The sequence below is a fragment of the Amaranthus tricolor genome, chromosome 6 (genome assembly GCF_026212465.1).
Source record: "Amaranthus tricolor cultivar Red isolate AtriRed21 chromosome 6, ASM2621246v1, whole genome shotgun sequence".
Classification (NCBI taxonomy): domain Eukaryota; kingdom Viridiplantae; phylum Streptophyta; class Magnoliopsida; order Caryophyllales; family Amaranthaceae; genus Amaranthus; species Amaranthus tricolor.
This window is the reverse complement of record NC_080052.1, coordinates 21,044,275-21,068,834: the sequence shown is the minus strand read 5'-3', so window position 1 is coordinate 21,068,834 and position 24,560 is coordinate 21,044,275. Positions and strand designations below refer to the sequence as shown.

Genomic DNA, 24,560 nt, shown 5'->3' with positions numbered 1-24,560 from the left:
TATTGTCATTGTCGTCGTGTGCTTCATGAGCCAAAGAAAATGAATAACTAATTGAAGTAGTCAAAGGAAAGAATCGTTGATGTTAACTTACTTTTGTTCCAAGATATTTTTAGAATGTTAGAAAAAAATACACTACACAGTTTCTCTATTTTAATAAAAATATATTTGAAAAATTATCGAGAATAATTCAACCTTTTGACGTTTTACTGTGAATAACTCCCTACTATTGATTATTCATAAATAATCCAACCTTTTGACGTTTGTTGCTTACAACACCCACACCAAAAAACTGACCGGCTATTGCAGGTCAAGCTAGCCGTTGCAACCTACTCCTCTTCCTTCTTATATTTCTTATTCATCTTCTTCCTTCTAACTTCATTTCACCATTTCTAACCCTAATTTTTTTGCAAAGAAAAAAAAATTATATTAAAATGTGATATAAGATTTTCTCTCTCCTAATTTTAGGGTTAAAAATAGGAAAATGAAATTAGAAGGAAGAAGATGAATGCAGAAATTTAAGAAGGAAGAAAAGAAGGTTGCAACGGCTAGCTTGACTAGTAGTAGCCAGTCAGTTTTTTGGTGGGAGTACTGTGAGCAACAAACGTCAAAAAGTTAAATTATTATGAAAATCACTAGTAGGGGTTATTCACAATAAAACATCAAAAGGTGAGTTTATTCTCAACAATTTTTTCAAATATATATTACATACTACAAATTAAACATCAAATACTAGGGTGTTTTTCATTTCAATGATTGATTATAATCCTCTTTTTCTTCATTCACCTTTAATTACTCACCCAAACACCAACCTAAAATACGAAGAAAAACAACAAAATAGAAAAAAGAATTTCTGTAACACCCCACCCCCATCAAAGCCGTGATAACTACCAATTAAGGATACAGACAGACTCCCACAAATCAACACAAGTCCTATCAACGCACTTTGGCCTCACTTGTGCGCACACGAGAAAACTTTCCAGGAGATCTCATTCTAAGATTGCTCCACACTAAGCACGCTTAACTACAAAGTTTTTAGTAAATAAGATCCCTTGAAAAGAAGATGCACCTTGTTGATATGGGTAGTCTATCAATCCTTTTTAAAACTCAATCTAGGGTATCACATTCACTCCATTTAAAAATGCAACATCCTCGTTGCACCTTAGTTTCAAAATCTTTTTCCCCGCTAGGTTATCAGCCATGGACGCGGGGTTGCCCTGATAACACTTGTAACACCTTGACCCTATCAGGCCGCCGGTGGCTACCCATAAAGGCTATAGACTGACCCTACAAACAAACACAAGTTATTTCAAAATAAACCGAGTCTAAAATAAATGATGAAGTGCTACTTTTGTATGAAATACTATCCAGATCAAGTTTATTTTACATTTAGCACCACATCAGCATATATATGTTACACAACTTAATATTAATAAAGTTTTTTATCAAATGATCTGAATAACGACCTAAACAGGTCCAAATCTAAATTCTCCATGGTTGCCTGGGTGGGCATCTAATTGATTCTACCTTTAATCTTATATTTAATTCAACCAAACTCTTATAAACAAAGTCTTACCATTTGAAACATTTATTCCAACCATTTATTCCAACAAGAAGGTGTAAAATATAATAAGTAAAGGATATTCTCAGTATTCCTAAGACAGGATCTGAATGGGGCAATTTTCTTTTTTCTAAAAGATGCGGACAAATCATATCCGTTTCTCAAGGAGAGGGTAAAGAGTGTAAAATATAATAACAACATAAATTACCGACCTAAACGGTAATATTTGATCTAGTTGACTAATTATTGATATTAAATGGTGAGAGTGATAATGAAAAGTTAATATAATTTTAATATGAATATCTGTTGACATGTTTAATAATAATATTTGTTCTCTTTCAATAATATATTTTTTTCACATAATTTATTCCACTGCTTTACTATTTGGAATTGTAGTACTTCGTGATCATAATATATTGCAAAAAAAAATATATGATCAAAGTTTATTTACCATGGAATAAACATAATACATATTATGAAAATTTACACTACAAATCATTTTTATACATTTTTTCTTGAATTACCATGATCAAAGTTAAGTGATCTGTTAGTAAAACTATTTATATTTGGAGTTATATAATGTTATAATATATTTTATCTTGAATTATTTTTTTTAAAGTGAAAAAATTAATACAATGAAAAATCTCATTTTAAAAGACATCGTAAAAATAAATAAAGCCTCCAAATATTGGGTTGAGTGATGATGTATAGTTGTCTCGTCACACAACTGTTTTCCTTTTGGTGGATTTCTATTTTGGGTTACTCACTGTATTCCGGGAGGGTTCCCTTTTCTTGTTTTTAAGGTGTTAGCCAAGGGGAAGGTATCAATTTTTACTATTTTTGTTATGTTCAAGAGCTGCTCTTTTGTCGTGTAAGCCATTTCCACATTTTCTTTATATTTAATTATTCAATTTTATCAATTATCAATAATAATAATAATAATAATAATAACCATAGTCATTATGATTTGTAGAGTACAACTCTTATATTTAAGTTTTTAATAATCCTACTAAATCAGGTTGATTGAATGTGATAAAACACAAATTCTTACTTGAAACTGTCTTTATAAGAGACGTATCTCAAATGGGCCGGTCCATTATTACTTAGAAAAACAACTATAAAAAAACGCGTGCTGTGTAATCCTATTTAAAGTTGGTGTTAATAACATATTAAAGTTGGTATTATAACCTGTTAGAGTTGGTATTATAATCTATTAAAGTTGGTATCTCTAAATAGGTTATAACACCAACTCCAAATACCAACTTTAATAGGTTATAATTAGGGATGGCAATGGGTCGGACTCGGCTCGAATCATACATACTCCGACTTTGCTCCGGATAGGGCTGAACACGGTTTGGTCTAAACTGTAAACCAAACCGGACCAAACCGTAATTTAAATATTTGGTTTGTTCTACGGTCTAAATGGTCTGGTCCGTTTTTTTTTTTTAAAAACGGTTTACGGTCCGGTCCCGGTTTTAAAATTTTAAAACCAAACCGGACCGGAAAACCGTAATAATGAAACAATATGAGGTGATTTAATTGAACCAAGTACAGTAAGCTCACTTTGAAATTCCCTTTCAGCTTGTAATGAAGGTGCAGAATCAAGTTTTTTGATTGCTATAGATTTCCCATCCCTTAAAATCCCTCTATAAACTGTCCCAAACCCTCCTTTACCAATACAATTATCTAGGTTGAATTTATTTGTGGCAGATTTCAGCTCTTTATAGCTGAATTTTTGAAGCTTCAAAGTAGGAGTTGCTGAGTCAAATGGGTTTGTTCTTGAACGATGAAAAAAAGAGTCCCATAAATGGTAAAGAATATAGATTATTGTCATCAAGAAAATTGCTACAGCTGAAATTGTTATGGCAAAAAGAACAACCTTAGATCTTATACTTGGACTGATTTTTTGATCTGGGTAAGGCATTATTACATGAAAAGATTCAATCTTTCCTGTTTTTCTCTCTTCTTAAACTCATATGTGCTAATTTATATTGCATCAAAGAAGAAATAATGTAAAAATGGTAATCTTTATGGTCTAAAGAACACCAAAAAAGCAAGAATGCATCAATGGAGAGAAATAGGTTTAGAAGGCATATATACATGAAAAGTTTCAACCTTTCTTGTTTTTCTCCCTTCTTAAACCCATATGTGAATATTTTTGTAGCATTAAAGAAGAAAATCAGAAAAAATGGAAGAAAAGTACAAATCTTGATGGTCTAAAGAACACCAAAAAAGGGTATTGAAGCTCTGAGATTTTGACCAAAAAAGCAAGAATGCATCAATGGAGTACAAGTAAACAGGAATATGCAGAATGTGTTCTGTGTAAAAAAATACAAAATAAAAAAAAATCGTAGACCAGACCAGACCAGACCGTTCTAGAACGGTCTGGTCTGGTCCGGTCTGGTGTCTTGACTGGTCTGGTCTGGTCTGAAAAATTTCCAGACCGGAATTTCTGGTCTGGTCTAATTTTTCTGTCAAACCAGACCAGACCGGACCGTGTGTAGCCCTAGCTCCGGATTTTAGTCGAACTTTTTTTTTCAGTCCACCTCCACTCGAAGTCGGATTATGCATACTCCAAGTTTGCCCCGACTCGGACTCTCGAACCTCCAACGGAATCGGATTATTATCAAATTTTATCGTTGTGATATTGTACTAATGATTTAAGCATACGAAGTTAACAAAATATATTTTTCAAATATAATTTAACAAAAAAATATGTACTTTGAATTTAAGTTTAACATGAGAAATATTCCTAATACTACAATTTAACAAAATTTTCTCGCATTTTGATTTGGCGTATTTTATTTCTCTTGATCTGATTTGGCGTATTTTGATTGATTTATCTAAATAAAAATACCAAGTAGTTTTTCAAAATCGAAAATTACAATTAGTATGAGAGAGAGCTTGAATTAGTCACGTCTAGAGTTTTAAATGAAACAAAATATTGGGTTAAAAGTCAAATTCAAAGTCGGATTTCCTTTAGGGTCGGATTCGGGTCAGAGTGTCGGATTTGTAATAAAGTCCAACTCCGGTCCGTCTCTAAATCGGATTCGGTTCGTGAAGTCGGAGTTGGAGTCGGATAACCTTCTCCTCGGACTCGAATCGGATTATTTTCCTCGGATTGAGTTGGACTAGGGTCGGATTCGAACTGAATTGCCATCCCTAGTTATAATACCAACTTTAATAGGTTATAACACCAACTCCAAATAGGCTCAAACGCGACCGTTAGTTTTTAGTTTTTTTTTTTAATTGTTGGGCCAGAGCCTGAATAGCCGTCTCTTATAAAGACGGTCTCTCAGGAGAGGCACTAATGATAAAATATCTCGAGATAGATTCCTATATACTCATTTATCTCGTTCATTTAGCCGTATTGACTTATTATTACACGAAATTAAAAATTTCAATATGGTCGTTTAAGTAGTTATAAATTTAAAAGTAAGAAATAATATAAAAAGTAAAAATACTAGAGTCATATCTAATAATAAATTTAGTTCAAATTCATTGAAATATATTAAAACAGAAAATAAGGAAATTGAATAAGGTAGAAGTGTATATTAGCCGTGGCGAAGGTATAAGGACCCGAAGAGGTTTGGGCCCTCGTCAATTCACATGAACTATCGTATTTTTACCTTGCAGCTTACTAATTTATACTTTTAACTTATTTTAATTAAATGTTTCAACTGTTTTTTCAGTATTTATCAATTATATTTAGTTTGTATTTTATTCTCAATCTTTAAGTTAAAATTTAATTCGGTAGAATTTTATTTGATTCGTCTCAATATAAAATTTATTGATACCAATTTTTATAATATTTAATTCAATTATAGATAATAAGGATTGAATTAACGCTTTGAAAGTGTGCAAAGCAAAATAAAACATTTAAATAGAATATAATAAATTAAATAAAAATTGATTAAATATCATAAAATTAAGTAAAATTCTGTAATCAAATCACTATAAATAATAAAACTTGACGTTTATAGTTGAGTCTTTAATGTGAGATGGCATTTAATTTGATGGTATTGAATTTGATTATTTATTATTATGTATTTTAAATCTCAAGTTTCATTTTTAGTGTTTTGACCATTGAATTTATTACTTTTTGAATGGTTCATGGTTGAGTATTTATAGTATTTACAAATTTTATTACTTTTTTATTTTGTAAACTATCAATTTAAACAGTTTTGTCATCCAAGACAATCACACAACCGTTATTGGCTCATTGGCATCTTCAAAGCCTACTAATTTCTCAAGTTGTCACCTTTTTTTATTATATTGTCACATTTTCTATATATATATATATATATATATATATATATATATATATATATATATATATATATATATATATATATATATATATATATATATATATATATATATATACATATATATATATATATATACATATATATATATATATATATATATATATATATATATATATATATATATATATATATATATATATATATACACACATATACACACACACACACACACATATATATATATATATATATATATATATACACACACACACACACATATATATATATATATATATATATATATATATATATATATATATATATATATATATATATATATATATATATATATATATATATATATATATATATACACACACACATATATATATCAAGGTATTAATTTAATTCTTTTTATATTTAGTTGCATATACATAAAAAACTTTAATAAAATTGATTTTAAATTGATCCTTAGTTGCATATACACGTCTGTTCCTTCAATTTCATAATTATAATGTAAATCAATTTTAAATCAATAGTGAATCAATTTAATAAATAATCTAAAATTTGATAAATATGGTTAATTATATAATAAATAATACTTTTAATAAAAATATATCATTACCATTATAAAAATATATGAAAAGGTATGATCAAAATTTCTTATAACTAAGAGCTCAAATCACAGCTTAATTTTCTTAGCTTAAAAATTAACCAGTTTATTAGGGACAGATTTAGTTTAAAAGCAAATGGTGTTGACGATATAAATAAATGAATAATTGATTTTAAATCCTTCGAAAAACTTACACATAGTAAGGTTTGAACCTAAATAAATAGTATCAGATAGAATAACTTCTACCAAGTTAACCAGTTACACATTAGTAAGTATATGATTTTATACATATATTAAATAATATCAGTTGACACTATTAAACAGCTTTGCATCTGTCCCTGGAGTTTATAATCACGATAAGTGAAACAAACTGAGAGCCGATTCATGAGTATGAGCAGTTGAGCACAATGAGCGATCGTTTATAGCAAACTTTTGTGCTAATTCTCTTAACTACCACTTTTTAATCTTTAAAGCAAATAGGTTTCTTCTAGAATATGAGAATATCCGGTTGACCTTTTTTGGATTAAATTTCTGAATAGAGTACTCCATCATTCATCTTTTACTCACAAGCTTAGATCCCCTTAAAAGTTAACTAACTTTTGACCATCCATTTAAATCTTTTATTAAGATGCAGAACTATGTTTATTTTTTGTTTTCTAATCTTGTCCTACATTAACTTTTTGAACCTTTTTTTGTCAAACTTGCTAACGTATGATATCCGATAGAGACATAGACTAAATTAACGGTATGAATTCTAATTGCATAAGTTATTGTTTGATAAACTTTTCCCCCATATTAGTGTAACAATAGGCATGACAGATGGATATAATTAAATGGTTCGGACATGTTTAGATATTATTTAACAGGTAACGAGTGAATATACATATGAAAAGTCTTTACCAATCATTATTAGTGGCTAGGTGGTGAATATGACGCATCAACCGCCCCTTATCCACCTGTCCCACCTTATGCCCACGCGACTGACCCCTTATCCATCCGCCTCATATCTACAGTGTACTATTTTATATCAATTTTGGGTATTTTAATTTTTTACTTTTGACGAAAAATCGAGGATACTAATTTAATTATATTACGTTTTATAGTTTAAATAAAATTAGATATACAATTAAACTTGTAAGAAAATTAGAAAAGTGATTTTATAGAGCACATATAACATGGATATGAAGTGAATATAAGAGGGGTATCAGGTGGGTATACCTGGTTAATGACAAAGTGAGGCTCTAGAATCCTCTATAGACAATAAAAAGGAAAAATTAATTATTTTTATAGACAATAAAAAAGGAAAGTCTTAAATAAGTAGACCTAACTTAAAATATTGAAACTGGTCATATGTGAAATTTTGGAATCCTTTTCCCATGGAATACCGAAAAGCATAGATGATTCCAAGCCAGTACTTTGAATTGGATGAACATGTAATTTAAGAGAATGGGAAAGTGATTACACCAAAACAAAATGAGAGAGCAACAATCAAAAACATACAAACGCCAGTCAAAGTGAGGAAATGTCTCATCTTATTAATTAATTTAATCATCTGTTTCTGTCACATAATTTAATAATCTATCTTTTATATTTATCAACGGACTTTATATTACATACTATTACATTTGTAAAAATTACTAAAAACAAAAAGGAAATGAAAAATTAAATAATGAGGGTGACCAATGAGCAATGATCATATAGTTTAGGACCAAAGATTATCTTTTGATCATCTATAGTATGAACTATGAAGTATCCCCGTATAGGTCTTCCCCCAACCGTATTTCTCCTACATTTGCCCACCATATCCTGCCAAAACATGAGCAAGATATATTGGGTATGATGATAATCCTGCAAAAACACTAATTTTTCAAGTATATATACACACAAATCTCCCTACATACACCATACTACCATGCATCAGCGACCACCGAGATTCTACTTGGTAGCCAATCTGCGGGATCCCGACTCTCCGACTCTTGATCTAACTCAAGCCGAGCAACTATTTTACTCTCGAGTTCATGGGCAAGTAACGATGGGTATCTTGCTTTAATTTGATGAATGCTTGGTACTAAGGCCTTCTCTGACCAAGTGTCTAATGTGGTTTGTCCTAACCATATCCCGCTTAAGATCTTCTCTAAGGCTTCGCTCTCAATCTCAACTGATAAATTATCTCCTATAATTGAAGAGAATTTGGATAATATGGATCTTTCCGTGTTTTGCCTGATCAGCTTAAAGTCGACCACCTTGAAGAAGACGGCTTCATCAAGTAAAGCTAGCAGTTCTTTGGGTGCAGCGGATGAGGTTGTAGGAGATCCCCTGTTCTCATACTCGTGTTCCACTGTGATGTCGCTTGAATTGTGGGAGCCGTCTAGTCGATCATCATCTATGTCGGCCATTTGATTGAGATCAAATGATAGTCCAGCATCGGATTCCTCTTTTCTTTGTTTTGAAGCCCGATCCTGATTGTTATCATTAAGCCAGGTAGGTGATCTTTTCCCTGTGCTGGTGGGCTTTTCGAGTATTGATATCCTCAACTGCCAACCACCAGTAGCTAAGGCGGTCATCTTTTCTTCGCTGAGAGTAACTACACCGTCAGATGAGCTCCTCAGCTCATCCGGCACCCAATTTGACGTAACGATGAAAATGACATTCCCAAGGCTGATTTCTCGGCCATGGGAATCTGAAATCCTTCCCCTTTCCATCGCCTGTTTGATGCTTCCTCGTACTATCAAATCAGCCTCATCAACATCTTGCAGCATTATTACAGAAAATGGATTCCTCCTAACTGCCTCTACGATTCTATCGATCACAGTTTTACCACGAAAATTTAAATCAGATTCATCATCACGTCTAGAACCAAGGGAAATTATGATGGGACCAATACCACACACAAGGTCAGAGAGGGCAGCAGCCATCTTTTTCTTTCCTGTTCTATCTGGACCCGAGAAAAGCATCCAAATGTCACCCTTTGATCCACTAACACGCCGTTTTCCATTCCCTAATCTACATTGTGTAACTGCAGCAGCTACAGCGGACGCTGCATCTGTTTGCCACCATACCTTTGCTATCAAACCTTTGAGCAGCCTCTTGTATGAGTCTACATCTTCAGAAATAGCCGTAAACGGCTTGTCAGTTGTTTCCGATGAAATGCAACCACCAAGTAAGTCCTTGAGGCCATCCTTCTGGGTGCTATCTTGCGCTGTAACCATGGTCTTTGTTGGGCCCAGAACAAGGTCGGTTCTCACCGGACTCCCAAGTGTACTAGAAGGTTTTTCAACATTCGGTTGAGCAGGCACGAGAGAATTGATAGTGAGCTGTAACCCATCTCCAAGGACTCTAGGTTGTTGTATTTTCAGTTGAAATGGTTGACGTGCAAGTAATTGCGGATTGTACAAGCCCGTCAATGAAAGAGGTGATGAAAAGATTCTCTCAGAGCTCATACTATTGTGAAAACTAGGATGTAAATGCAAGCATGATTCTCTCCATTTCTTCTGCAATTCTTGTGTTTTTCGCCTCAGAATCACATCTTGCTCCTTACTCTACAACCCGTAAAAACAAAACAAATTAAATTCAAAGATACCAACATTTATCTCAACGTATCAAAACTCCAAGTTCTCAATACCTGAACCGTATCATTATTGCTCGATTTTGCAGTTTGTAACCATGGGGGCAACAACTGTCGAGTTCCATCTGATTTAACTTCCGAACATTGTTTCTCTGTTTGCCCTGCTATCAATTTTGCTAGCTCCTGTTCATACTTCTCTGTACACTGCGGGCAGCACCCAAATCTTCTAGAAGGGTCCAAATTTTCTGACACCCGGCCAGTAAAAGATGGCGCAGGCATCGGAAATCCTTTCATTGGGCTTAAGCACTCAACAGAGCTGCTTAAAATTCCCCCATTAGATCCCAACCTATACAAACACATTTTAAAATGGTGATAATACATCCAACAAACTGAATAACATGAGATGAGTAGATTTTTGATAGAGCTATCCAGTGTACTATGATTCGCTAATTTTCTCGCGAATCGTGAATCGGAAAAAACAAATTATGGTCAATTTTGGGCTATTTGTGGGCAAATTTGAGCGAATCACGAATTCAAAAAGCAAATTAGAAAGCGAATTATATCCTATAAATTAATAGTCCTATCTCTTAATAAGAATTCAACTCCAGAACAGAACTTAATATAATATAAATTTTTCAGCCAACAGTAGCTTTCATAATTTTTTTTACCACATTAGGCCGAGGAAAAGTGGTACATACTCCAACTAATACAAGACCCATCCTCTATCTTTCAATTCATCCATCTTACTAATTGATAAACTACAGAACTATTAATATTAGTGAGACAATAAGAAACTTTAGAAATTTCCACTTTCTGGGTGGCTAATCCAATTTCAATTTAATCAATTATTAATCAATTATTAAACAAAAAACACCTCAACAGGAGATTATCAGAACTCATCAACAAACACTCTTAAGAACAATATAAAAAGTAAACATTTTATTAATAATAATAATTATTATTAAAAGAGGGATTTTAGATCAAGGAAATAATACCTTGGCAATATCCCAGGAATAGGGGGTTTAGCCACAATAGAAACAACATGAAGATCCCATTCATCCTCCATTGAAGAATGATAAACCTTGCATCTTAAATAAGTCTCACAAGTAGCAATGCCCATAAACCAAATTTTACTTGTTTCCCCAAATTTCTTCAAAATCTTCCCTATCTCACTGACAACCCCTCTTGCAGCTTCAGAAATCCCTTGATTAGCAGGTTGATCAACCAACCATTTCAAATCACCCAAATCAATAATCACACCATTTCCTCCTTTACAATTCACCACCATTTTTCTCTCAATTAATGTTACCATCTCCTTTACCTTTGTAAGCAATTGTGATCTATCCGAACCTAGCTCTTTCTCTATTGAGATTACTTCTACCCCTTTCAATATCTCATCGCGTATTTCTTCTTTATCTATCCTTCTAATCACTTCCTTGATTACCTCTTCAGGTCCGGATTCGCCCACTAAAATCGGGTTTCTCTTCTTGGATTTTAAAAGGATATCCATCACTTTTTTTACATCATCGCCTCTTCCTTGAGACGCATTTCCTTGGAGCTGTTGCTGTTGTTGTTGCTGCTGTAACCTCGGATTCAAATACAAATTCCTTTGAAGCCCAATACCCGACGGAGGAGGAGCCGGCCCAGGTCGGAATCCCAACCCAATTCTAGGCCCAACACCACCAGCACTTCCGGAATTGGGCTGTGCACTAATAACCTGCTCAATAGCAGCTTTCACCGCCGGACTTGAAAACGAAGCTTCCCGCATGACCCGACTAACACTCGGGTCATCTAGTATAGATATAATCAACTGCTCCAATTCAACCTTCACCGCCAACAAAGGTTGCTGTTGCTGTTCTGGACACCCTCTCCGTTGATGTGCTTGAGCCCGTTTTAAAGCCGCCATTAGAGCGTTAGAGAGAGGCAACTCGGAGGCGGAAGCAGCACCACCCGTTTGAGCCGTGGGTAATCGCTCTAAAGCGACACTAAAACAAAGCTCCAAAGCCCGACACTGAAGTGGATGAGAAGAATTCGGGTGCGAACGAATACAAGCTTGTCGGAGAAACCCGGTAGGGGAAGCCAACAAAGTGGCAGCAACATGTAAAGGGGTTGTTTGGCCGTGATTTCTACGGCCAGCTTCAGCGATCGAATGGGTCAAAACACTCGCCGCTTCCGGCGTTAGGGTTTGCTGGATCGCACTCAATCCACCCCTCATTAGTGATCAAATTGAAAAATTAAAAATTGTTGTAGTGATGAAGGGAGATAGCCTGTTCAAAATAGAGAAAATTCGGAATCAAATCTATGATTAGTGGGAGTATTCTATAATTGGGAATTGGGAATTTAGAATTGATTATAGTAATAGTAGTAGAGAATGAATAGGATATAGGAGTATAAATTTGTGGGTATGTAAGTGTTTGTGGGTTGGTTTTTGAGAGAGTTAAGGGGGCAAGAAAAGATTGGAGGGGGGAGGGATATTAAATTAGGATACATACACAATTACACATAACATACACTTATCTAAAAGACCCACAAAGAGTGTGAAGAGCATAGTTTTTAGTAATTAGTATTTGCTAATACAAGTTGACCAAATTCACATCTTCGATGAGTGAAATAGGAGTAGGGCTTGTAGAATTTGACCCGACCTACTAACTCGATTTGAACCTAATTAGAATTAATTGGATTTGGGTTGAGATTTTTAACCCAATTAATTAAATGGGTCGACTCGATTTGATCTATTTATTAAACAGATTAGGCTCAAGTTAAATTTTAAATCTGAAAAAAATCTGTATAACCCATTTAATTAAATATTTCGAGTTAAATCAATAATTATAAGCTAAACTTAGTTCATTTAATATTTTCTTATTTTTCACGGCAAATACAAAAAAAACAACAAAAAAAAATATAAAGTTAAAATTAAAGCCTAAAAAATTAGATTTAATCAACGTTAAAAAGCTTAAAACGAAAACAAAAAAATTATAAACGGGTTAAGTGAATCGAAATCAGGTCAACCTGATCTGTTGCAGGTCGGGTCAAGGTTGTGATTTCGACCCAATTAACTAAATGGGTTGGGTTTTAGGTCAAGGGTTTTCTGATCTGTTTATATATGACCCGAACCCGACCCCGACCCAACATCATCTGTTTGACAGGCCTAAATAGGAGAGAATAGAGGAGAAAATATCGATCACTATCCATCCATTAAAACCGCTATGATCTCTACTCTCTAGTAATTCATCTATTCTGAAATACTCGCTACATAACAGATTTTGACACTATTTATCGTTAAGCTTATTTCATATATTGTGATTAATACGTAAGAAAAAATAGTCAAATGAGATTTTGTTTGAATCATCTAGTGGCATACTTTCATAATATTAACTTTTTATAATTTTTAGATTTCTTTAGTTCGATATATAAAGAATCAAAATAACACATTGAGTTGCGTCAAAAAGCAAATGTACAAGTATAGTGAAACGGAGGAAGTATTACCCTATTATTTAAGCTAAGGGAAATGAGATTTATAGTTGGGCTCCATTTGTTTGTCGGTATTAAATTATATACTTCTAAATAATAATGGAAAACTAATACTACATTCTAATCAGCATAACTATTATATTTAACTTTTGATATTATTCATTAACCACTTTTAAGCTATATATTATGTCTAATTTATAAGTTATAATATAGTCGTGCTAGATTTTGTTTGATTCGTCTCAATAAAAAAATTATTATATTAACTTTTAAAAAATATGCACAATTAGAGATAGTAATAACTGAAATAACGTATGGGCAAATGTGACTAATTAAATGGAACACTTAGACTGAATAGGAGAGAATAAGAATTAATGGTCATGCTTCTTATACTCCTATCCTTCTATTTTCATAAAAAATTTATTTCATTGCATTACTATTTGAATAATTGAAAAATATTATATGATAATGAAAATTGTCAAAATAAATTATTTTATAATCATAAGTTTTATAACTATAAAAATATTTTGGTACGTTTCTTAAATTTTGCACTATAAAATATTTTTATTATTATCGTTTATTATCAGTACTAGTAAAGTATACAACTACTCCATTACCTTTAAAAAAATATAAATGAAATTGTGGCAAAGAAAGGGAATAAAAAGGATAAAGAAGAGACAGAAAAATTTTAGAAACTAAAATTCTTTCTCCAGAACCCAACAAACGAACATCTAAAAGTAGCAGCTCAGCTTTTTAGCTATCTAACTTTTTTTTTTCTCCTTTTTACGTTTTATTTTTTAAATTTAAATTTTTACTAGTACTTTTTTTCAAGGATTTTTTAAGGCGTGAACAACATATAAAAAAAGAAAGCTTTTTGAGAGAATTCAACGCGAAAAGGAAAGATCACGCTACCTTCTTCATATATTTTGAACTTTTTTTACTACCACATGTGTTTTTTTTTTTTTTTTTTTCTCTTTTCTCTTTTTTTTTCCAACAATTACTTTTATAAATGATAATATTTATAACCATAAAAATTATAAAAAATTACCTAACTTTTATTGATTTTCCTACAATAATCTCAACTTTTGATTAACCATGAATAATCTTAATTTTAGGGTTACTTACTGAAGAATATTGTTGCCCAAATGGTGACCGGTGTTTGTAGGTTATTGCTAAAAATAAATCAAAAATCAAAAATTTTAAAAATTAAAAGTTAAAATCAAAAAATAAACTTACTTGATTTCTCTTTTTTATTTTTTATTTTTTATATAATTTAATTTTGCATTTACTTTTTTACTTTTTTATGCAAAATGACTTGTAAAATAGGTCAGAGATTACCTTGGTAGTTGGAAGTACATTCTAAACAAGCACCCATTATAGTTGGGATTATTCATGTTTAATCAAAAGTTGGGATTATTGTAGGAATCAGTAAAAGATTGAATTATTCTGTTTAATTTTTCATAAAAATTATGTTTCATAAGCTAAAATTAAAATATAAGGTCAATAGTTGGGAGAGACGATCTCTGTTCATGGATATCTTTTTTCTTCTTCATCCATAGCTCTTCTCCTTCTTCTCCATCAAGTCATTGATGTCTATCCTTCATCTTTTCCAATTTAATTTTCACCATAAAATCATGAAGAAATTTTGAAGTAGAAAAACTATCTTGATGTCTACCCTTAAATCATAAAGAAATTCTAAAATAGAAAATCTATCATTAAAATCATAAAGAAATATTGAATTGTGATTTAATTAAGATTAAGATTAGGTTGACTATTGTTAATATTGAGAATAGGCTTAAGTCTCAAAGATGCAATAGCGTTTATCAATAATTTCCTCTATTTGCAGTTGTATAGCAGACATTTAAACATGTTGAAGTAGGTGTTTAAAACATTTGAAGTAGGAGTATATCTAATGTAAGATAGGACTTTTTAGTATGTAATTTAGGTGTTTATACTGTATAATGTATGAAGTTTTAGTATTCTAGTAGGTGTTTGTGATATGTGACGTAGGGGCTTGTGGTATATAAAATAAATGTTTTGATAATTAAAGTAGTTGTTTAAGTACGTTGGTGTTTTATCTATTATAGTAGAAGTTTTTTTTGTTTATTTATATTGTTAGATAATAAGTAGATGTTTTATCTACTTATAGTAGGTGTTTTGTATTGTTAAAGTAAGAGATCTAAAACCTAAAGTTAAGTAGATGTAGTATTAAGATAATAAAGTAGAAAAACTACCATTAATGTAATGGTTTTCTGCATAAGTATGTTATCATCAAAGTTGATCACAATTTATTTCATGATATTGGGTGTTAAAATACATCTATTGTTTTACATCTTAGTTTGGTAAATAATAAAGTTCATTTTACTCAATGTTAATTTGTAGTGATAGTTGGCCTTAGTAGGTAGGAGGCTTTGAAAATTTTCTAATAACTGCTTGATATAGATTAAACACCTAGTTGTTATAAGATAAAGTCACACTATGCACATCTTAAACACCTAGTTTTCATAATATAAACACCTACTTTATACGAGATAAACATCTATTTGACATATAAATTGTCTGTCATTTAATAACTACCTATTTGAGCAATGATAAATACCTACTTTGCATACCCAAAATACATACTTGACAAATGATAAATAACTACTTGACTACGATGAACTTATTAACTACATAAATGTAAGAGAATTTGAGAAAAATAAACTTAAATTTGACTACTTTGATCCTTTACATTATGTGATGCACTTGTTAAGTTTTGGCTTAAAATGACCCTTAGTGCAACTAATTTGGATCCACGCTTTTTGGTTCATGTTGCACAAGGTTTATTTTTACTCCCATTTGATGTAGACATGAGATGGGTGTAGTGCTTGATAGATTGTTGAAGTTGTTGGAGTTATAATGCCTGGCTTGAGTTGCATTTATTGTTGAAGGGATTGCTGGAATTGTAGTGATAGGTATAGCTTGTTGGGGCTGAATGTTTGCTGCATTTGGAGTTGCTGATGAAGATAAAACAAACCCTTTTAAGCCTTCCTTCCCTTGAGTCTCCACAATGAAAGAGAGTTTTGGTGGGTTCTTACATTGTGTTTTGTTGTGTCCGAATTTGCTACTATTTTTACACTTTTCTACTTGAACTCCCTTACAACAATTGTTTTCTTAACAACCCTTATCACGCTTGCTAGGCATCTTCCTAAAGGGGGTGGGGTTGGAGGTTTAGCAATGTAGAGGCATGCCAGAATTTATGCCCCTAAGACCTAATTATCTATACTCTGTCTTGTAATTCTTAGTCATATAAAACCCCAAAATACAATTTAATGTTGATTGGCTTTATCATCTCATAGGTTGAATAATAGTAAGCAAAATTTCTACATTTAAACACACAAAAGAAGCAAAAATCATAAAATCAAGATTAAAGACAAGGTCAATCAATTAAACCTTAGAAAACAATCATGAAATATAAGGAAAAAAAAATACCCTTGTTTAGTTACCCATTTGAAATCAACTATAATTCTCTTCACCATTCTCGTCTTTTTAGTCATTATTAACAAATTAAAGAAGAAATTGTGCTGAAGATTACTTATTTTGTGATTACAGTGATAAAATCAGAGAAGTTCGAAGAGTAAGAAAATGTGAGGAACAGATTATCATGCAGAAAACATGCAACAGAGAGAAGAAGAATTACAGCTTGTTGGTTTAACCCAATCAATGGAGAACAATTAACTTACCGATGGATTAGAGGAGTAAATGCTAAATTTTCACCTTGAATGAATTGTTGCAGGCATAGGTTCATTCCATGAATAGTGAGAAACAAAGAGAATGGAAGGAATAAGTTATGAAGAGCAGAGCAATCGTCAATTAAGTGCAATTAGCAACATCACATGCAAAAAGCGTATTTGGTCAAACCAAAACTTGATGGTCAAAAAACAGGTACTATCACGTGGAAGTATTTTGCATACATTTGGGTCATATAGGGCAGTTTTTTACAAAAACAAATTAGAATATGTAATTTTTTGCGAAATGGGGTATATAATAAGTAATTTCTATAATTTATCAATAAAAAAATCAAACATTACCTACTAAACAAACAAACCCAAATCAGTAATTATTAAGCAATTAGTTACTATTCAGCTAATGAATCATCATCTTAAATAGATATCTTAAACGACTAGCTTTTCAGCCCATACTTTCAATTTGTCAATCAGTAAACAACTCCAATTCCAACTAAAAATTTGATATTAATAATCTTTGCATTGAAATGAATCAAACAAAATTTCACTGAACTATGTTTTAATTTATAAATTAAAAACTAATTAAAAAATAAGAGTGATAAATGAAAAGTGCAATATTTTTAAGGGATATTCTACATGGTAGCAACAAATTTTTGCGAAATGCCAGTGATGGCAAATCTTAAAAAATATTCCACAAATAGCATTGTACTTTTGGAGTTTACTATCGTAATATTAATGCCCAAAAAACGTTAGATTATATGTTAAGTTATGAAATTGCGTTTTCACCCTAGTCTTTTTTCGTTTAAATACAGTAACCTTCTCTTCTTAAATTTCATAAAATATCACTGTGTTTTGTGAAATTTTTTTAAAATTTAAAACTACTGACCTTTCACAAAAATTTATTGCTTCTATTTAAAATACTTAGGTCAATATTATAAGTAATTTAAATCTGAAGAAATATTTGTCTACCACGCCTTGGTTAAGACATGAGAAGAAGGGAGAGAGAATGGTTGGGTAGCAGAAAAGTACTTTTTGGGCTGCAAAAATTTATGGATTTGGTGATTGAGTGACATTAGAGATGATGAAGGATTGAAGATTGTTAAAGTACGCTTAGCTTTTTTGAGAGATGAGAAAGAGAAAAGTATCATTTCTAATCTCTATGACTCATTTGACTGTCCTTTTTTTATTTTATTTACTGATTTGTCCTCCTTTATTTTAATCTTCATCACTTGCCTTCACACTGCGTGCACCACCATCTCTCTACTTCTTTTTTTTAAAATTAAAAGAGTCTTGTATGAATTTTATAAGTTAAAATATGTTAAAATATTAAATATTTTTATTTTATAAGTACAGTCAACTACAATCATTGAGATTTACTTGCAATTCTTTCTATTTACCCTAATAGTCTTATTTAACTGGGACACATTTACCAATATAATAATTCTATCATTAATATCTTTAATTGCACATATTTAAAAATTGTTAAAAGTTGATACTAATGATTTTAAATTTGCATTGAAACGAATCAAACAAATTTCTATTTGACAATGCCATTACTTATAAATTAATAATAAAATACAAGTTAGTAGTGATTGATGAACAGTGTCAAAAGTCAAATGAAACTATTAGGGTGAATAGGAGAGAGTATTATACAAGACTTTTACGTAAATTACTCCCTATTAAGAAAGATGATAACTTTAAAGTGAGATTAATAATCAGACAAATAGTAGAGATATTATATTATTTATGTAACACCCCGACTCTATTCATTCGACGGTAACTATCTATGGATGTTGTAGACTGACAAATATTCCAGTTCGATATTCGGTTTAAAAATCAGATATTCAATCTAAATTATCCAGCTTTCAAAAAATTAGTTAAATTCGGATATTCTCCTTCAGATAATTCAGATTAGATATTGATGCGCATTCATAGTATTAGTAGGTGTTTGGTTACACACTTGCACAAGGGGTTAGAAAACTAAAAAAAAAAATTATATTTCAATCGAAAAGCAAATATTACTTTTTCAGAAAAATTTAATTTTAATTTTCATTTAAGTCTTTGGGTCTTTTGACTTACCCTAAATTTTTTTATAAAATATAGAGTAAAAGATAAAAGATGAAATTAATTTGGCTATGAACAAAATGCATGCCTTTCACAAATTCAGACGCAACCAGATGCCTAAGCCCTAAAGCCTTCCCATGTCATCCCACGGCTCCCAGCTTTTCAAACTTTTATCATCCATTTCTTTTTTTTCTCTTACACTATTGTTTTTAAAAGTGCTCACTTCAATTATTAATGCTCCCCCTCATCAATTAACCAAAAAAATATTGGGTGTTGCTAAACTTCGCCATCCTTTTCATTTTTTCGCCACTCCCCTCCAAATGAAATTACGAATTTGCTCCTGATTTTTTAAAAATTACAATTTTGTCACTCATTTCAAATTTTTTATTTATAATAATAATAATAATAATAATAATAATAATAATAATAAAAACAACAATAATAAAATTAAATAATAATAATTATTATTCAAAAAAAAAAAAAATTGAGTCGCCCAAAATTGGGCGACTCAATTTTTTTTTTTCTTTTTTGGATAATAATAATAATATTAATACTAATAATAATAATAATTTATAGATTAATGTGGTCTATTAGCTCAGTTGGTTAGAGTGTTGTACTAATAACGTGAAGGTCACAGGTTCGAAACTTGAACAAGCCATTATTTAATAATTATTAATTTTTTATCATATTTATAATAAAAAATTAATAATTATTAAATAATGGCTTGTTCAAGTCTCGAACCTGTGACCTTCACGTTATTATTTTCCAAAAAGAAAAAAAAAAAATTGAGTCGCCCAAAATTGGGCGACTGGACCATGGTTCAGTGGCCCAATTTTGGGCGACTTTACCATGGTCCAGTCGTCCAGATCTGGGCGACTCGACCATGGTTCAGTCGCCCAATTTTGGGCGACTCAACTTTTTTTTTTTTTTTGAATAATAATTATTATTATTTAATTTTATTATTGTTGTTTTTATTATTATTATTATTATTATTATTATTGTTATTATTATTATTATTATTATCATTATTATTACTGTTATTATTATTATTATTTTTATTTATTATTATTATTTAATTTTATTATTGTTGTTGTTATTATTATTATTATTATTATTATTATAAATAAGAAATTTGTAAGGAGTGGCATTTTTGTAATTTTTTAAATTACAGGGGCAAATACATAATTTTAGGGGGGAGGGGGGTGGCGAAAAAATGAAAAGGGGTGGCGAACTTTAAGGGTTGGGAAAATATTCTCTGCCACTTTTCAGCCTTATTTTTTCCATTTTTCTTTTCTTTTCTTTTTTTCTTTTTATAATTATTTTCAATTTTTTAATTGTAACCTTTTTGTTTTGAATCCAAAGTACACCTGTACACCAAACTTTTCTTTTAGTTAATCACACACCAATCACCACATCATTTTGAAACTTAGGTTATGTTTTAATTGACGTTAAAAAATAAAGTAATTAGTAAAAATAATTTTAATTAGTAAAAATTAGTTATAATTAGTAAAAATTAATTATAATTTCAATTGCAATTAGTAAAAATCATTTGCAATCAATAAAAATTGGTTATTTCAATTTGTAAAAACAAATTTTGATAAGTAAAATCAATTTCAATTCGCAAAAATCAGTTGGATCAGTAAAAGTAAGTTGAAATAAACATGGCCTTAATAAGGGTAAGAATGAGCATTATGCCTCCGAACTTTTTTAATAATAGTATATAATATAAAGTATATTATAAATTATAAAACCATTAAAAATCACATAATTGATGGATTAGTAGTGAAGTTAATTAGTTAAGCATTTTTTTTTATGTAAGAGGTCACTTATTCTTTTAATCCAAATTGACATTTTAAAAATAAAACCCCTCAAATTTTCATTAAAAACTATTATCAAATAATTAGCCAAAAAATCAACTCAATAATTGAACTAAGAATGATATGTAGAAGTATATAATGTGAATAGCTATTCTTATTGGGACTCTCGCATGTAATCCACTTGTGCTCAATATGCATGTTAAATAACATAAATTTGGTGTATGTTTCTTTATAATAAATTAATATTTATATAATAATTCGAAATATTTAACATTTTAACTACAAGCATTTTTGTCCAATTAGAGCATTAAAGTTCGATCATTTAGATTTTCATAATTATTTTTTGTCAATATTGCATTAATCAGTTTGCAGCGATAACATTACTACCATCTAAGTAAAATAAGATACTAATTTTAGTTTGAATTTTTATAATCTTAATTTGACCTTATTAATTCTTGAAGCTTATTTTTAGATAGTGGATAATTCAATATATAAATGAAGTAGTTGTTACATTACAATTATTAACACTTTTTAACGTTTAAGCTTAGTTTATATATTGCAACTAACGTGTAAAATAACTATAGTCAAGTAGGATCTAGTTCAAATCGTCTAATATTATATTTAAATAATATTAATTTTTTATAATTCTTAATTATATATAATTCAATATATAAATAATTAAAATAATACATAAATCATATAAAAAGCCAAATGCACTAAATATGTGCGTGATTGAAAGACAATGCAATAATACTTTTCATTTGAATTTGTAATAGTAGTACATGAACTAGCTATGTTTAATTCAAATCACAACTTTTAGAGAATGTTGGGGTTTAGCTTTAATCAGTGTTCACTCACTGTTTTTGAGAGGAAATTTGCAAAACTTTAAAAGATGTATAGGTAAATCATGGTTATTTATAAAAAATAGTAAATTACACTTATGTGTTCTTATTTTATAGTAGAGCTTTTGAAATTTTACTTTATCTTTTTTCTTATTTTATTTATTTTAATAATATATATTTTATCTTTTTGTAACTATTTACAAATAACCGTTATTATTTAGAATTTTCTACACAACTTTTAGCCTTTACGAAGTCTGGAGCGAGGACTGTTAGCGATAACAAAAGAAATGATGAAATTCCCTTTTGGCAACGCACGCCCTAACCTGTCTTGCTTTGCCTTTTACGGGGTTATCAACTGCCAGATCAGAGGCTGTCACGGCAACCTCATCAATACCATTTGTCTTTGCTTCCTTATTCCTTCCCACCTTTGTACGTTCCCCAACATAGACATCATGTGTTTGTATTGAGAAGTCGCTCGGCTTAAGTTTTTAATTCAATTATTTTTTATTATAGTATCAGAAGTAAATATGATAAAGAGGTTATTATGAATTTGAATTTCAATTATTCCCTTCCTTTCTTAAAGAAATTTCCACTTTTCATTTAGAGGTGTTCTATTTGTTATTTCCATAAGAAATCTTTCTATTTATATCACAAATTTTGGATAAATAACCTTCTTCAATCTCATTTAATATTTTAATGATTTTTATAGTACACACATATCTTCCACTAACTTTATTTTAGCATTTTTATATTCCTTATGGTCTTCACATATTTCTCACTTTATTTTTTGTGGTCCTCATATTTTTTCACTAACCTTCTTTTAAAATTTTTTTAATGTTTATTACTCACTTTTTCCATCAAATTTATTATTCAATCAAAAAATTTATCCACTATCTAAAAAATTCTATTTTTCTTATTTTCCATGAACATTCCTTGTGGGAACTTCATTAAGGAACGAAGGGAGTATCTTTTAAAATAGAAAGATTCCTTATAGAAACAACAAATGAAACACCCAAAATGGCAAATCAGAACTTTTTAAGGAACAAAAGGAGTATTATTTATCATGAGACTACAACTATTAGTTTAATCTTTTAATTGAGTTGGTTTCATAACACCATGCTATCTTCTATGCCCACTTGAATACCTCTGTGCCTACACGTGTTTTTACTACTACTGTTTACCGCCAGGGGCAGAGCAAAAATTGATAAATTCTTTGAAGGCCCTGTGTAATTTTTAAAAGTTATGATATATTTGTAACAACTTTGTATCTTTAAACACTTAACATATACTACAAAAATTATTATTGAGGCCCTCAACTTATTGGGCCCGGTGCGGTCGAACATGTTGAACATCCTCAGAACCACCCCTATTTACTGCCTCTGTGAAACAATAGTAAATGACATAATTACATAAAGAAAGTAATAAGAACATTAAAATTGTATGAATATATATAATTAAAAAAATTGTGTGAATAAAAATTGAAAAGTAGTAAGAACACTATTAAAATGAAAAAGTTACAAAGTAAAAGAAACAAATGAAAATAAAAAAGTTGGAAAACTCATAAGATCAAAGACATATTTCATTACTTGTACTTCTATATAGTCATATAGATATGAATTTTATAAAATTTTAGGGGTTTTATATTGTATTCGTCTTAATCGAGGTAAATATGAATATGAATGTCTTAGATAGTACTATTAAGTGGTTATGAATATAAAAGTTTTTCCTATCATGGATGGTTATTAGATGATGGTTATGAGAGATTATATATTTGGCCATTTCATACTCGTCTACAAGATATATCAGTCCGTCCCACCCAAAAAGCAATCACAATATATTATTTTATATGTGCTATTTATCAAAATACTAATAATAATAATGGTTAAAAAAATTTAAAGGACTAACCAAAGTTGTTCATGTACTAGTAAACGGATTATCTCAATTTATATGTTTTTATGCAATTTTAAAATGTGACAACTATCAAGTTATAATTAGCAAGTGCTATAATATGGTTGGAAGGAAGGTGCCAAATATGAAATTCTAAGGTTTTAAAAGTTATTTATCTAAATGACTATTGTAACAATTAACACAAAACTAGTTTAGGAGATAGATGATCTGTTTCATGGTAGACGACCTTGTTCATGCTATCCATAAGATCCAGCAGACCAATGTGGAAAATCAAGCATCTACCACTCTTTTGTAAGCTTTGAAATCATAGACTGACTAGTTGGACTTCCTTGAAGAAAACTTGAAGATCGGAGGGAGAGCTTCTAATCTTTGAGCCAATGCAAATAACCTCAAGATACTTGTCATCAAAGTGACATAAAAAATTAATGATCATGAGATTCTTAAAATCATCCGCTTAAATTTAAGAAAAAATCTCATGAGTATCAACCAGCTAGCCAAGCTAACTAACTAATGAATTTGTACTTAAGAACATCATGTCACTACAAAAAATTTAATTTTTCCGGACATTAGATTTAGTGACATTAAAAAATACAAATTCTTGTGAGAGACGGTCTCTTTGAGAGACCATCTTTAATTAGGCCGGTCCATTATATATTTTTTAAAATATTGTAAGTACGCATTAAGAATGATGTAAATAGACATTTAAGATATTGAAACTAAGCATTAAGG

General features: G+C 30.4%; 1 protein-coding gene across 1 annotated transcript; it reads right to left on the bottom strand.

Moving 5' to 3' along the window:
• Positions 1–7,957: 7,957 nt before the first annotated feature.
• On the bottom strand, positions 7,958–12,652 carry LOC130814708 (protein SUPPRESSOR OF MAX2 1). The gene is made up of 3 exons (XM_057680860.1): positions 11,003–12,652; positions 10,065–10,353; positions 7,958–9,981 (listed from the first exon to the last, which is right to left on the bottom strand). Exons 1-3 carry the CDS (start codon positions 12,220–12,222, stop codon positions 8,350–8,352), a joined length of 3,141 nt encoding a protein of 1,046 aa, XP_057536843.1. The 5' UTR covers positions 12,223–12,652; the 3' UTR covers positions 7,958–8,349.
• Positions 12,653–24,560: the final 11,908 nt, after the last annotated feature.